General features: G+C 38.6%; 1 protein-coding gene across 9 annotated transcripts in view; it reads right to left on the minus strand.

Annotated features, from left to right (window-relative positions):
- VPS13D (vacuolar protein sorting 13 homolog D) overlaps nucleotides 1–14,490 on the minus strand; it is a 183,906-nt gene that overhangs the window by 148,887 nt on the left and 20,529 nt on the right. For all 9 annotated transcript variants that reach the window (XM_019541549.1, XM_019541552.1, XM_019541550.1 and 6 more), the window contains exons 15-24: nucleotides 13,746–13,818; nucleotides 13,178–13,348; nucleotides 11,999–12,129; nucleotides 11,234–11,366; nucleotides 7,723–9,942; nucleotides 6,975–7,126; nucleotides 4,591–5,625; nucleotides 3,161–3,251; nucleotides 2,445–2,571; nucleotides 1,209–1,389 (exon numbers count right to left, since the gene is read on the minus strand). In XM_019541549.1, the coding sequence (XP_019397094.1) occupies nucleotides 1,209–1,389; nucleotides 2,445–2,571; nucleotides 3,161–3,251; nucleotides 4,591–5,625; nucleotides 6,975–7,126; nucleotides 7,723–9,942; nucleotides 11,234–11,366; nucleotides 11,999–12,129; nucleotides 13,178–13,348; nucleotides 13,746–13,818 (4,314 nt within the window). The remainder of the gene's footprint in view (nucleotides 1–1,208; nucleotides 1,390–2,444; nucleotides 2,572–3,160; nucleotides 3,252–4,590; nucleotides 5,626–6,974; nucleotides 7,127–7,722; nucleotides 9,943–11,233; nucleotides 11,367–11,998; nucleotides 12,130–13,177; nucleotides 13,349–13,745; nucleotides 13,819–14,490) is intronic.

The raw sequence follows: 14,490 nt of genomic DNA on the forward strand, positions 1-14,490 counted from the left end.
TTAGGGACAGGGCCATAGTTCTGAGAGATTAAAACTAAACGGAAAATTAAAATTAGAAAGATATGCATCTTCAAATATTAGCAGGATATAAAAAATCCAAAACATTCCCTTTTACCTTTGAACCCTGCCAACTTTGCCACAACCGATAGGGTCACTAATATTTAAAAGCATAAGAAAAGATGTATGAAAAATACAAAATTAGGCTATTTCTTCATCCCTCCCCCCCACCTACTCTCACTGGTTCACATGGCCTGCTCTCCTCTGCCATGTGGCAACTTAACAGTTATGATACATTTTTCTGATACGTTGTATCCTACTACAAATGAGGAGCTAGAGGACTCCAAACAGATCCCGATTCAGTAAACTATCAAGATCTGAGTGAGAATAATTTAAGAGGGCATACAATGGATACAAATGGGACCTATTACACTAACATGTCCATTCCCTACAAAATTTACTTATAATTATTTATAAGTTCCTAGAAAAGGAGGAGTGAGAAACTGATCCGATACTGAACTTTTTTTCTTACTGTTTAGCTGGGAAAAGTAAGGTGACAATACTGCTAGAACCTCCACCGGTTCCCTTATATACTGCAATAAGGATGCAATTGTTGATAACAAACCAGGACACAGTAAGACGCCACTGCAAAACTGCAAAAAGATTATATGCCACCATATCACAGGACTGGTATTGAGCAATTCCAACAGCCATTTACACATGCCATTGAACAACTGGTGCCTCCTGAGTCGGGGCACAACCAAGGGGCTTCCCAGTGGCCCAAGCATGTTTGCTGCCATGCCGCCAGCAAAGCCAATTTCAGGGGGGCGCAAGCACTCTCCACGCCCCCCTACCAGCCAGAGCGCTCGCTGTCAGGGGGGCACCAGTGCTCTCAAAGGAGGCACATGCTCCTCCCCCCCACCCCGTGTCTTCCCTATGCATCACCTATGCACATGCCTGTTTAAAAGCAATATCCAGGAAAAACCATAAATTAAGAAAAAATGGGTCTTGTAAGATCTAGTAAGCTAGCAATACAATTCAGCTGCTGCAACACTGAATGCCCCAGATCTCACTAAGACATAATACTGCTAATGTTACTGTGATCTGAAACAGTAAGAAAAAATTCATGGCATATTTCAACAGCCGGGATTCTCTCACTACTGTATTAGTAAACAACAACGGGGGAAAAAAATAAAAAAACCAAACCATACTGTCTGTCCTTCAATTGCTGCTCTCTGGCGACCTAGGACATCCTGAAGTTGAGTGAAATGTTGGATGAAAGAGACCACCTCTGCTTGAAAGCGCTGAGTGTGCACATACTGAACTGATGCCATCCGTAGGCTGATTCGAATATCACAGTCTCTTTGTAGCAAAGGGTCAGGTCGACCATATCTGTGAGAAAACACATTTGGAAAATTACAAACATTTAATAAAAGTCCTACACTTACTAAAATGAATGCCCAGCTGGAGCAACATTTGCAAAATTCTTTTACAAAAAACAGTGCAAGATACAACAGCTATAACAGTACCTTATATTTGAATACTTAAAACCTAAATTTTGAGCACAATTTGAAAGGGTACATTCTAATCAAATCCAAAATTACTCCAACATTTTTAAATACTATTGATTTTAGATTGCCACTCCATCTTAATCCGTAGGTCAGGGGTGGCCAGCCTGGTGCCACAAGCGACACAGGCAGCCTCTGCCTGGTACACAGTATATAGGGCAGGGAACAAAGCAGAACAGCTGACTGGGCAGGAGAAGGGGATCAAAGCCACACTTAGGGACCGTGCCAAGCTACTCTGCAGCACATGTGCCAAAAAGGTTGGATTCTGCTGTCGTAGGTCATGCCTATGGGACTACAGATCTCAGAATAGTGGCAGATTTTGTATATCAAGCACTGTACAATTCTCAGGTGTTAGATCATAAGAAAAGAACATTCAACCCCAAATTTGACTGCAGTTCTGCCGTTTTGAAAGAATCTTCCAATGTTACCTGAAGGTTTTTTAATTTGTTGTTTTTTCCTTAGTCTCTCATTAACGAGCTGAACACAGAAGATGGTATTCACACTGAACAAAACACCAATATTTATGTGGGACCAGTAGAAACACTATGTTGCACAGCACTTCCAGTTTAAAAACAAATGTTGTTACTTAGAAAGGGTCAAACTTTTTCCCCCAACCAAACTTAACCACATGCAACTTTACAACAAAAAAAAACAAAAAACAGGCACTCTCTGCCAATAGCCTGTATGGTGACACGAACCCAAATCAATTAACATGACCAATGTTCAACCCTTAAAGATAGTTTATAAAAGACAGAGTAGTTAGCCGTTAAATCACAACCCTCCCCAGCTGAACACTTTGTAACCTGAATTTTAAATCTGTTGGTGTTACATTTTAATAATCCACTACACACTGGAGAAAGAAAATGTTCTGTTACATACTTGTAAATTTGAAAAATAAGTGCCTCTTCACCACTTGTAGTGAAACGTTCCCTATAAAATTCTCCATGAGACGTAAGATCACTTAAGGAGAGGCTTCCAATGCTTCCATGAACAGACAAATCTCCATCTGCAAAGTAAAAGGTAGATGAGAACTAATGGTAGATGGCAAGTGCTTTGCAGGCCCATCTTCCCTACACTACTGACAGGGCCAGATGAGTATGCACAAAAACTCGTGTTCCAAAAATGAAAGCACATCACTCCTATGTGTAACAAAGTTGTATTAACCTGGACAATACATTATGTAGCCAAATACAAGGTTTGTATACGTAATTTAATCATCATATTTTCATAATTTTGATAATCTTGGACAGAGTTCTTTCAGCATTACAGCAAGAATATATTTAAGAGATCACTTAATTGCCATTTCTCCAGACTTAAAGGAGATCTTAAATTAAAGGCAGTTTCCACTTCGGAGAGCACTCTTATTTCCCTGCTTGACATGAGAAAAGCCTTTCGCAGGGGTGGAGGTGGAAATACTGAGAAGAAGTGATGCAATATTTAAATTGATAGCAGTTAAGCTATTGGTTTAAATAAATTAAGGGGAAAAAAGTTCTGCGGTGTCAAACAAGCTCCCAACGAAGCGACTTCAAACTCCCAATCCCAATTCTCGTTATAAAATGCATGCGTTTTTTCTGTTAATCATTCATCATACTCACCAATCAGTTCCAAGTAAGTGACAAGTTTTGACACATTAGCTTTCGCCAGCTCACTGGTTGTCTTGTTCAGCACTAAAGATAGGGAATGAACCTAGTCAAGCAAATAAAGACAAAAAAGAAAACAAAAACAAAGTTTGATACTATGCCGCAAGACTGCTAAACTGGAACCCTGAGCCATATCTTCTGAACTGGCTTAGGGCACAGGAAGCAAAAAGATGACAAAGATAAAGCCCTTTCCTGTAGCTGTTACTGAAAACAAAGCCTAAATTCTAATGAAAGTTATGCCTTCAACCCCAATATGATCCCCACCCCAACCTCCGCACAAACTGCCGTCCTCACCAGCCTCTGATTTCAGGCCTTTTTTGAAGCCTTCAGCACCTCCCCTTTCTCCAGTAAAACAAGTTTTTATCCTCCTTCTCAGTAAGTCCTTCATAACTCAGTTCCTCTTTACACATCTGCTAGTCTTCAACTGCATTGTCTGTTCTGCCAGTAACAACAACCCATCTGTCTCTCTCACCCCTGTCTTTGCACTCTTATGGTTTGTGCTGCCAGAAAGACTGCAAGATCTGAGGCGAGGATTATGTTCATTTACGCTTTTGTTCAGAGTTTAGCATAACAAAATTCCAGTTTTAATGCTGCCTGGGCACCAACACAAAATGCATCTAGATGAGGGCAACAACTCCCGGACTAGTCTTCGGAAACCCAGTAGAGGTCTCCCAACCCCCACGGTCTGCAAGACTTAAGAACCTGCTGAGCAGTCTCAATAATTTGCAGACTTCAGGATACTGAATCAGCCACATACTAGTCCTAGGAGCCCAAGAACTGTAAATGAAACAATAACCCATCAGCTTTAGAAGGCCTTTTCAAGGGTCTCCAAAACATGTGCCCTACATGGAATCTGATGAAACAATGGGGCCCTCGCCATCCTTACCCCCATTCAAACATCATCATGCTTCTCTGAGTCTAATCCAAGGGGATGCTTCTATTTAGGGATTATCAGAATATGTCAAGCACAAGGGGTCAGGGATGGCTGCAGCATTTATGAGCAAACTAACTTTAGCAGTGTGTGTCAAGCCTCCTCAAAATGTATCCTAATGGTTGGAAAAGGTAGAATGTAGTGGGGGCTCTAGCTGTTCACCTAACACTCACAATGTGGGATAGATAAACAGGAGTCCTCCAAAACAGAATCAGTTTTTCCCTTACCCAAAATTCATTAAAAAACAAAACCAAACCCTAGAAGTCATTATTTGTTCACTATTTTGTAGACAACACGCATCTGCCTTCCAAAATCTATGATTGGGATTTACCTTTTTTTTTCCTTTTTGTATATTATACAGGATACATTTGCATGCTCTCTACTAAAAATACTTGGAATTTGTATAAGTCAAAACTTTTATGAAGAAAATCAACCTTTGGTAGTTCTGATATACCTTAAGATCCAACTTAGTGTTAACAGGATCCTGGACTTCAGTAGTTGACAAAATATTTGTCTCTGACTTAACAGTCTGCTGAACATCCTCTGGGTACACCTTCATAGCATGGTTGTCGGCAGTGGAACCAATCCCAAAGAAATCAAGTATTACCACCCAGGTTTGCAGAGTTATTAAAACATCTAAACAGTTGAAGTCAACATCCACGCTTCGGTTAATTTTGTTATAGCGCGACGAAAACTCAGGATGTTTCTTATCTACTAGGAATATGTTAATATGAACTAATGAATCATCAAAGTTACTTTTTCCACATGGCATCTTGGACTTGCTGGATGTTGGAGAGGGAGGTGGAGTCAAAGGATATTCAGAATCAGTGTCTTCTTTTTGCTTCCTACGTGGGGCACACATTGGTCTTTGGTATGACTGAAAGACATTGGGTGCTTCTTCCATGTGGGAAGGAAGTGAACGTGGCATGTCAGGATATTCCACGTTGGATACAGAAGGGCATGACTGGGAAAGATATTCCTTGTGCGCCAAGCTAGACGGTTTAGGTGCTCCCCGGGAAACCATGAGCTTCTTGTACATGGAGTCCGGATTTTTTTCCAACAGATCTTCCATCAGCAAAGAACGCAAGGCAATCTGAATGGATAAAGTCTGAGGATGATCCTTTGTGAATTCTACATCAAAATCCTGAAATTTTAAGCTGACCAGACCTTGTGCTCCAAGTGTAAGATCTCCACTTAACTGAACCTGGAGTTCTGAGATACGGAAATTTGCTTGAATCTGGGTAAAAGATTTTGCTTCCCTGACTGGCATCGATTTGTTTGGAACAGGGGAAAAGCCGGATTGGCCGAACAGTCCATTTTCTTTCCGTTCACTTGAGAATTCTGGGCCTATGCTGTGAAGCGATGAGGAAGGAGAAGTGGGGCAGGCTGAAGATGCAGAAATGGATGGAAATATGTTCAAATCTTCATTGTAAATTAAATGGTCAAGAGTTTGCAAAACTTGCTCGTAGACATGTTTTGCTAACACCACCTGCGTTTAAAAACAAACAGTCATAACTGTAGCTGTATCTACTAATGTTTTCCAAGCTCACTAAGTATATAAACACCCTACTGCATATTTTCACAAACTTCAAAGGCCACTATATTTAGTACGCTAAACCCCAGAAATCAAGCTTTTATACATGTAAACGTGAATCCAAAATAAAATAGTATGTGAATATTAAAGCAGATTAATTAGTCAATGTTAATTCTAGTTCAGAATAATCCAAGAATAACCCCAATAGGCGAGAACCCTCCAACAAAGGGCCAGCACGTAAATTGAACCGCTCCACCCCGTTCAGATTTCAACACCTCCGGCAGCACAAAGCTTGTGCTGTTGAGCTCCCAGATATAAATCAGGGGTCAGTATCCCACAAAGGAGATAAAATTAACCTTGACTGAAAAATTTAAGTTTAATTACAGGAAAAAAAAACCTTTGAAATGTTACTGTTCTGTAGGAAGTGGTTTTGTTTCTTATTTTAACTAATTGGCAGCACTGATCTTGGGAATATATTCAACCTGGGCACTGAGAGTGGAACACTATCTGTAATACTTAGACCTAGACAAAGCATTTCCTCAGAAGAAAGGAGTGCCAGCTTCCTACTTGCTACTCTAATTCTATTCCTGGCCTTTGCTGAGATGGCAAACAAGCATGCCAATTAGGACAACAGTAGCAATATGGATGCAGCAACTCATTTCATGCAAGTCGCCAAAATGCTTTAAGATAAGATGAGTTTTAAGAACCATTGTCCAGGGAATGAGTGATCTGTAGATAAAATGTCTGGATGCCATTTTGCAGTCTCCTAAACCAGGGCTGTCCAACTTCCTAGTGGCCAGGCACCACGAGTGCCCAACTGTGTGACACGCAGGACGCAAGCTTCCAGCACCAAACTGTGTGGTAGCAGCGCCCTCTCCATGCCAACTGCACTGTTACCACGCCCCTACCAAGCAGGTCCCCTCTGCTGCACCACAGGCAAACCTCTACCATGCTGCACCAGTGTCTTAGTGCCACATGGGATTCCCAGGTCCCGCCACGTTTCCTCATCTGCAGGCTCTCTGCCCACTCTGCCCTTTGGGGTAGGGGTGGGCAGCAGGAGCTAGAAGGAAGGGGGAAAAGCAGAGATTCCAGCTGTAGCTTGGGGGGCTCCTGAGACTCGTGAGCCACCATTTGAAAAGCCCTGCCAATCCACCCAATCTTTGGTGATGACTGCCTGCACCTTGAGAGAGAGAAAATTTTAAATCGAAAAACAAAACAAAAACAACAGAAACCAAAACCCCTTGATTTACAGGAAAAATAATCTATATTGATACTGAACACTTATAAATATGAGCATACTTTACCTGAAGAGGGTTGACAAATTTCCCCTCAATCCTCATAATACTCGATATTTCAAAGTCTTCGTTACTTAAAGGGAATGTTAAGTCTAAATCTCTCTCCAGTGGGATCTTTTCCAATTTAAACTGGATCGTGGTGTTGTTCAGAATGTGAAAAGCTGTTTAAAAAGAAGAGATTCACATGCGTTTTTATCCCCGGCATCCAGGGGATGAAAAACTAAATGCATCATAATGAAACAAAGGTTAAACGAAAATAAAAGACAAAGAATTACATTGCTCTGGGATACCCAGTTCAGCCTGCAGGTTAATTATGCATCTTTTATCATGGGATTGAATAAGTACAGTACAGACTAAACAACGATATATCCCTGCTTTTGCTGATCTAATAACGAATCTCCTAGTTGCACAGAAGAGCTTTTAGAAAATAGTAGTTCTAACCATGATTTAGTAATCATGCAATCTGTTTTCCGATAGAGAGAGTACAATTGAGATTTATAAAAACAAAAACAAAAACAAAAAACAAACAAAAAATCGGTCCGCTGTCCACTAAGGTTACTTACAGACATTTAAAAGAAGTTTAAAGAGCTGTTTTTTGTTTGGTTGGTTTTCTTAATGTCTGTAAGCAGCCATAGTAACTAAGTTCACCAGTACATTTCATGAGGGAACTCCCTTTTAAATAGGCAGTTATCCAACACACATACTTTAATATTTTCCTAGTCAAAATAAAGGCAGTAGAGCCCTTTCATTTACTTACCATGTCCTTTGTGTAAAGACTCAAAAAAATCATGACGAGTAAAATGGGATTCTTCCTGACTGCCAACGCTGCCAGGACCAGAAGAAGGGTGCAGGCCATGCGTCATCTCACACGTAGCTTCTTTCTTATTCATAAACTGACTGCTATTTAAAGAATATAGTTTAATGTCTTTAATTTCAACTTGCAACCTGTCATTTGTAGATTCATCTTCTCCAGGTACAAAGTTCTGAATGGATATTTGTCCTAAGTGTCCTACAAGGAGTTCAGGGCTACCTGGTTTGCGAGGTATTGATACAATGGGTGACTCTATGTTTATATTTAAAATAAGTTTGATAGTATCAGTTTTGAGAGAGGATGATCCAAATTCATCTCCTTCATTATCTTCCAAATTGACGTGTTCTCTTGACCGTGGGGTTGTGTCGAACAAAGAGACCATTTCACTATACTCGGCAGTTTTAGTCGCCAAGACAGTGGTCACTTTTGTGGCTGCGCTCTTCAGCATGCTGCGGAAATTCTCTTCCAACTCATCCATAGACAGAGTTAGTTCTTTCAAAAATTTGGCTGAGTGGTTGTAATGTAACGAAGCCATTTTGAGGTTAAGGGAGCATTCTTCTTTCGACTGTTCTGTGAAAGTGAAACTTAAAGCATCTGGGAGGCTCCTACCATCAAGCCCAAGAAATACAGATTCAAAGTAGCCAATGCCACTGATAAGATTTTCATACCTTATTGTATTCCCTATACTAACAACATACTGGTTCTTCATGGTATCTTGTGTCAGATCCATCAGGTGCAAGCAGCCAAGAGAGCCATTTACATCTAACCTGCTACACATAGATACATTCACTTTGGTGCCACCAATACTTGCTGTTGCAATTTTTCTGCCATATTTTTCACCATTTGTCATCCTGACTGTCCTAAGGAGAAGTATATTTAGCCAATGGATGTCCACTGTTACTTCTGTATTCTGTACATAAGTAGACTGATAAGCTTCCTGCTCCCTGAAAGTTTTTTCTAAGTCAGTCATTAAAGGTTGAGGACTAGAATCTTCCTTCTCCTTTGGGAAAGATTTCTGGAGAAACCCAATAAGTTCAACAATAGTCTCTGGGTTAAGGATGATGTCCAGGTTGTTCACCTGCACAGACATTACTTGAAGTGTGCTGTCTAAATTCATGGATGGGCATTCTGCACTCACAAACTGGTATTCCAGTTTAATCAAAGATTCCTGATTTTCTGAGTTATTAGCAGATGAAATATTTGAGACTGCAGCACATTTTTCTGTCAAAGTAGCCATATCAACTGGATGGGCCTCATATGGTCCACAAGTGGGAGACTGTGCTCTGCTATCTCGAAGGCTTCCTGTTGGTACATCAAAACTAAGATTCTTGTGAGAAGCCATTAAAAGATCAAAATCAGAGCCATAAGTCTGCATAGTGTCGACCAGTAGCAAACCATGGACAGTTAGAGATACTTCTGCATCATAAGGCCTCTTCACAAAATGGGCATTAGTGCCAAAAACCTTGAGTACAGAGATGTAGCGCCCATTACTTTCTACACCGAGCTGCATACAGTTAACTTTAAATTCAGCTAGAAGAAGTTGCGACTCTACAAGAACCTCCCTAGTATGCTGTTCCAGAGTCACAACACTCTGGGTTAAATTCATTACAGAATCATGCAAGCTTCCACCATGGTCTACTTCTGTAAAAATCTTGTCTTTGCCTAAATGCAAAATGTCTGTAGATTTATTTTCAGATGTACTCAACCTTGTAAAACAGTTCTTCAGAGCTGATATTTTATCCTCATTGATGTGTATCTTCAAGTCCGGTAAATTCCCAGAAAGGACAGCTCCTGGATATTTTGGATCAGATGTGTATATTAACCTGCGTTCCAACTGCAAATGAACATTAAATTTTTCAACCACATGAGTTGGACCCACATCGCTATCCTGAACATGCTTCCAGTTGTCTTTCACTTGTCCAACCATGATCTGAAGATCCATAAATGATAATGTATATCTCTCATACATTTTTTTACTCATTAAATGTGCCTGTAATTGCTCTTCATTGATTTCTACTCCAGTATATTCAGATGTTTTGATTTTACTGTCTGCGTTCTCTTTAAGTGGTGGAGTACTGGGAGGAGTTGCAAGAGGTGTTTTATATTCATCATCACTCAGCTCATTAGCCTCTGATGAGAAACCATCTCCACCCGTCTTAGAGTCATCTGTGGATGAAGAAGGGACTTATGAACATACTATGTCCTTTACTTTTGGACTCTTCTAAAACATTACCTTTATTTAAAATCATAATTTATAAACAAAATGAAAGAAACTACCCAGTACAGAAATGATACAGTAGCAGTCTTTTACCATTAATAAAATTTCAATAAAGCAACAATAGAAGTAATGACATTTATTGCATATGAAGTAATATACTGAAAAGTCTACCGATTAAAAGAGATGCGCTTGTGTTAACAGTACGCCATCACCAAACGTGCTTAGAGGAAAAAAATGTTCATGTTTCTACATGGTATATTTAAAAGAATTTTGGTCCCAATCCAAAGCTCTTCACTATAAAGTCAAATAATAATAAATCAGTTTTGATGCCCTCCTATGCAGTTATTTTACATCTAGTCAAAGTTACTTCTCTCTTATTGACAATGAAGTCCTAATTCTGCTATTTCTACCTTTGGGTATGGAAGAGGAGAATAAAAAAAAAGGAGCCAGCCAATTAAAAGATAAAATTCTTCTTTAAGCTTGACTAGGAGGCCCAATGGATGCTGCTCCAACAGCATACTCAGAGTTTGCTCAGCTCTACCTATGAATTTCTAAGGATAACAAGGGTGAAATCGTAGCCATACTAGAGCCCATGGCAAAATTCCTGTTGACTTACAGGGTGGAAGAATTCAGACTGCAGAGTTTAGCAGGCTCCTACAATTTAAAACTTGGTTTATCTAAAGGTTACAGCTGCACTATTTTTAGAAAATGGGTACCAAATAGAGAAATTTAACTTTTAAATATACTGTAGTTGAAAAACAGTTTATAAGTGAATTTGAGTTAAATAAGTTTCCTTTTCAGACTGTATACACTTCTTCTGGCATAGCTGAAAGGTGTGCCATAAAAAGAATGATTTTTTGATGGAAAATAAAATTAGTATTTTCTTCTGTTTTCACCAGTCTAGCCCTAAGCCTATGCAGGACTTCATACTTTAGACACTATCAACAAACGTGCGCTTCCTCTGACAGCTGTTCCAGAAAAGTCCTAAAATCTCCATGACAAAATATTCCTAAACAAAGTAGATTTGCCAGACACATATTATATATATAAAATGGAAATCATAATAGATCCTGCAGAGTTAAAACCATTCTTTTAAAAAAGACACTTTTTTCCTCCAAGTCACAATAAATGTGTTTGTAATAAAAATGTTTGCATTGAGGCAAAGACAAAAATGCTACACTAGGGAAAACAAGTTTTCACATGATCCATACACAGAGGATTTTTAGTTCCAAACTATACCTTGGGAATTGGTAAGTAATATTCTTCCTAGATCCACTACAACTAAGACTGGATCCACAAATTTAAAATCATCAGGGAAGATGACTTGCGGAGCAGAAATGTCAAGGCACACTGACCAACACTTGCTGTTTTCCTGGAAGTAGAACAGAAAGGGGAACGTCACATCAGGAATATTTTTCTTCCAGTCACAAAATGAATTCAAAACCCAGTTCTTTCAGAGCCATTCATTTAAGGGTGTCCCACCCTGCCCCCCACCCAAATAGCAAACCTTTGTCAATTCTAGGTTACCTGGGTAAACATATACACTTGACACTGTTTTACCAAAAACTATTGGAGCACAAACGTTTTTCTTGAAAAGAAAAAATGTATGAAAATTTCTCTTGCTTATTAAAATAGTTATTTATGAAAGCAAGGGATTAACACTGACACACATTGTTGATATGAGTACTATGAGCTATGCTTCAAGTTCAAGAAAGAACAACTGTAAGAGCAAACAGAGTAACAGTAACTCAGACAGCAAACTTTAAACTAATTTCATACAGTACCCTGAGAAATTAAAATCTCACTTTCATAGACTATTCTCTCATTCATCAGCACTAACATTTTTTGTGCTAAAGAACTGGATTTATTCACTGCAAGAACAATGCAAAATAATTGGGAACTTTATTCTCTCTGTATCCACTTGCAGAGCTTAAATTACAAGGCAAAGAAACTAAAATACAAGGCAAAGAAATGAGATTCAGTGCATTTCTGGGAAAAACTTACAATGAATTCCCCCACTAGCAAACGGTCAATAGTTTGTCTAATTTCAGCTTTTGTCTGCATTTTCAGTTTGTTGTATTGTCTTCTAGCAGCTTCTGCCACTCTCGCCTCTAGTTCAGACTGATATCCAAAACCTGTATGAAAGTTAAAAAAAAAAAAAAAAAAATCTGACTAGGTGTAATTTTGTTCACTACTGGTGAAAAAACAGGGAGAATATCTATGTTGATTTATAAAATATTAACAACACTTGAAAATCTTAAGATATGGAAAGTTTTAACTGTTTATGTAGTAAAATAAAAGCCAGGAAACAATGATACAATAGATACCCAATTACTGCATCTATCACTGGAGTGACTCACTTCAACAAACAGAACTAAATATTAGAAGTACTGTGAATGAGTTGCCAGAAACAGCTTCTAAAGTCAACAAAGTATTTTCTAAAACGTTTTCCGTTCATTGTCTGTCATGCTTCTTTCAACTTTAATTTCCAGAGGAAATTCTGACTAAATGTTCTTAACAACTCATGGGAGGTACCAAAAGGCAGCCAAAAAGTCTTTTTGTTGTTTAGCAATGTCATTTAAGGGATATTGCGATTTTGTGAAAGGAAGGGAAAATTAATTTTTATATTATGCATCACTGGTATTTGAGCTTATCAAGACACTACTGAAAATGCCAGACTCAAGCCAAAAAAAAAAAAAAAGGCATAGCATTAGGAAACCCCAAATGATTCTTATTCTCACATTTCCTCCTCTCAAACATCCAGCAATAAGGGCGTATGTAACAGCAGCTTACACACAGTGACATACTTGGGTCCCAAACCACCAGGGCAAACAAGGATTTGCAGATAATGGAAGCAACGTGTTCATTTCACAGTGACACATTATTTCAAACAGCTTTAAGAAGAGGGACAGACTTTTTCTGATCAATCCAGAAATGGCACCGATAGACCCAAGAAAAGGGACACAATCTTGTAATAACATGGCTTCTATCAGCACAGCAAATTAAAAAGTGGAGTGGGGAAATGTCCTGAAAGCATGCTCTTTCTCACTTTAGAAATCAAAGAGAACCCGCACAATATCCTCCTCTTGCTGTTTTGCAGTGCTTTAAGTAAGAGGGAATGGAGGTGGGGGAAGGAATCAAACTTGGAAAAATAAACACATGAAAAAAACAAAAAAGGTTAACCTGAGGTATGAACCCTTCCCTTGTAGAAGAAATCAGCTACTTTCTTAATGGCTTGTGGATTGTAAATAATATTTAGAGGTCTGGTACTGACTTCCAGGCGTCTCTCAAAATTGCTGCGGGCTGGGTTTCTCTCATACAGCATCTCAAATACTGGAGCGTCTGGATCCGCAGCTTAAGATAACACAAAAATCAAAAATGAATTTTCTCCGAATGAGAAATAAGAACAGTTTAAACTGACATTTCTAATTTGTATTTTGGATAAAGGTTTGGATGCCAATACAGTAGTATGTATAGTTTAAAATACAATGGATATGACCAACTGGCACAAAATTAGAAAACATATTTAGTATAATCTGCTCTATCTGCATGGACCTAAGCATGATTTAGATCCCACACTGACTTTGTACCAGTATGAAGCATTTTGCAAGGTAAAAGTTTAAATGTATAGATTTAAGAGAATCATTTTAAAGTGCCCAGTTTTGATATTTTAATTGCTATTAGCTAATATGCATTTGGAATAACAGAGTCTGTTTGTGCATTCATAACAGTTTAAAACTGAAAATATTACCAGTGTTCTGATTGGTCATTTCTGAAGACAAAGTCTGGAGACCAACGGATGAGAAGCAACCAACCTCTTTTTGCTAATCAGGGGGAAAAAGAGATTATTACTCTGAATATAAAAATAAGTCATGTAATGTACACATACAATTATCGTATGCTTTTTCTTCAATACCTTTGAAACTGCCTCGATAATGGAACGATTCATAATAATCTCAAATTATTACGCTATGCACTTCTTACAGTCAACAATGGTAAAAAAGAATAACATAAAAAAAAAAACTATTCTTTTACTGAAGCTAAAAACATAATAAAAAATGCAAACAAAAATCACATTTCTGCAAATAAAGGAATATTACACTTAGTATGCAAGATGCCATTAAGACTAAAGGAAAATGGAGAAGGAGCTTCAATGCTTTAGCAAAAATATTGAAGGAAAATACTCCTGCATCTTAAGTTTGTAGCCTAGAACTAGAAGCCATTGAAAGAAGACCTCCAGAAAGACTCATATTTTTTGTTCTAAGAGGAAACAAAAGAAGAAAAGAAACTCTCCAAGTCATTAAGTGACAGCAATGACAGCTCCAAAGTTAAATGTAGGCTAATAATTAGCACTAAGTACTAATACCTAGAATATCGGCCTTTGAAGTTAAAAATAAGCACACGTAAGTAATGCAGTGCTTTGTAAGCAATCTTCAGAGCGATCATGGTGGTGACTGAGTTAACAGAGTTTTTCCTACGCTTTCAATGCAAATTAA

The sequence above is a fragment of the Crocodylus porosus genome, unplaced genomic scaffold (genome assembly GCF_001723895.1).
Source record: "Crocodylus porosus isolate Cpor-Errol unplaced genomic scaffold, CroPor_comp1, whole genome shotgun sequence".
In the NCBI taxonomy this organism is placed as follows: domain Eukaryota; kingdom Metazoa; phylum Chordata; order Crocodylia; family Crocodylidae; genus Crocodylus; species Crocodylus porosus.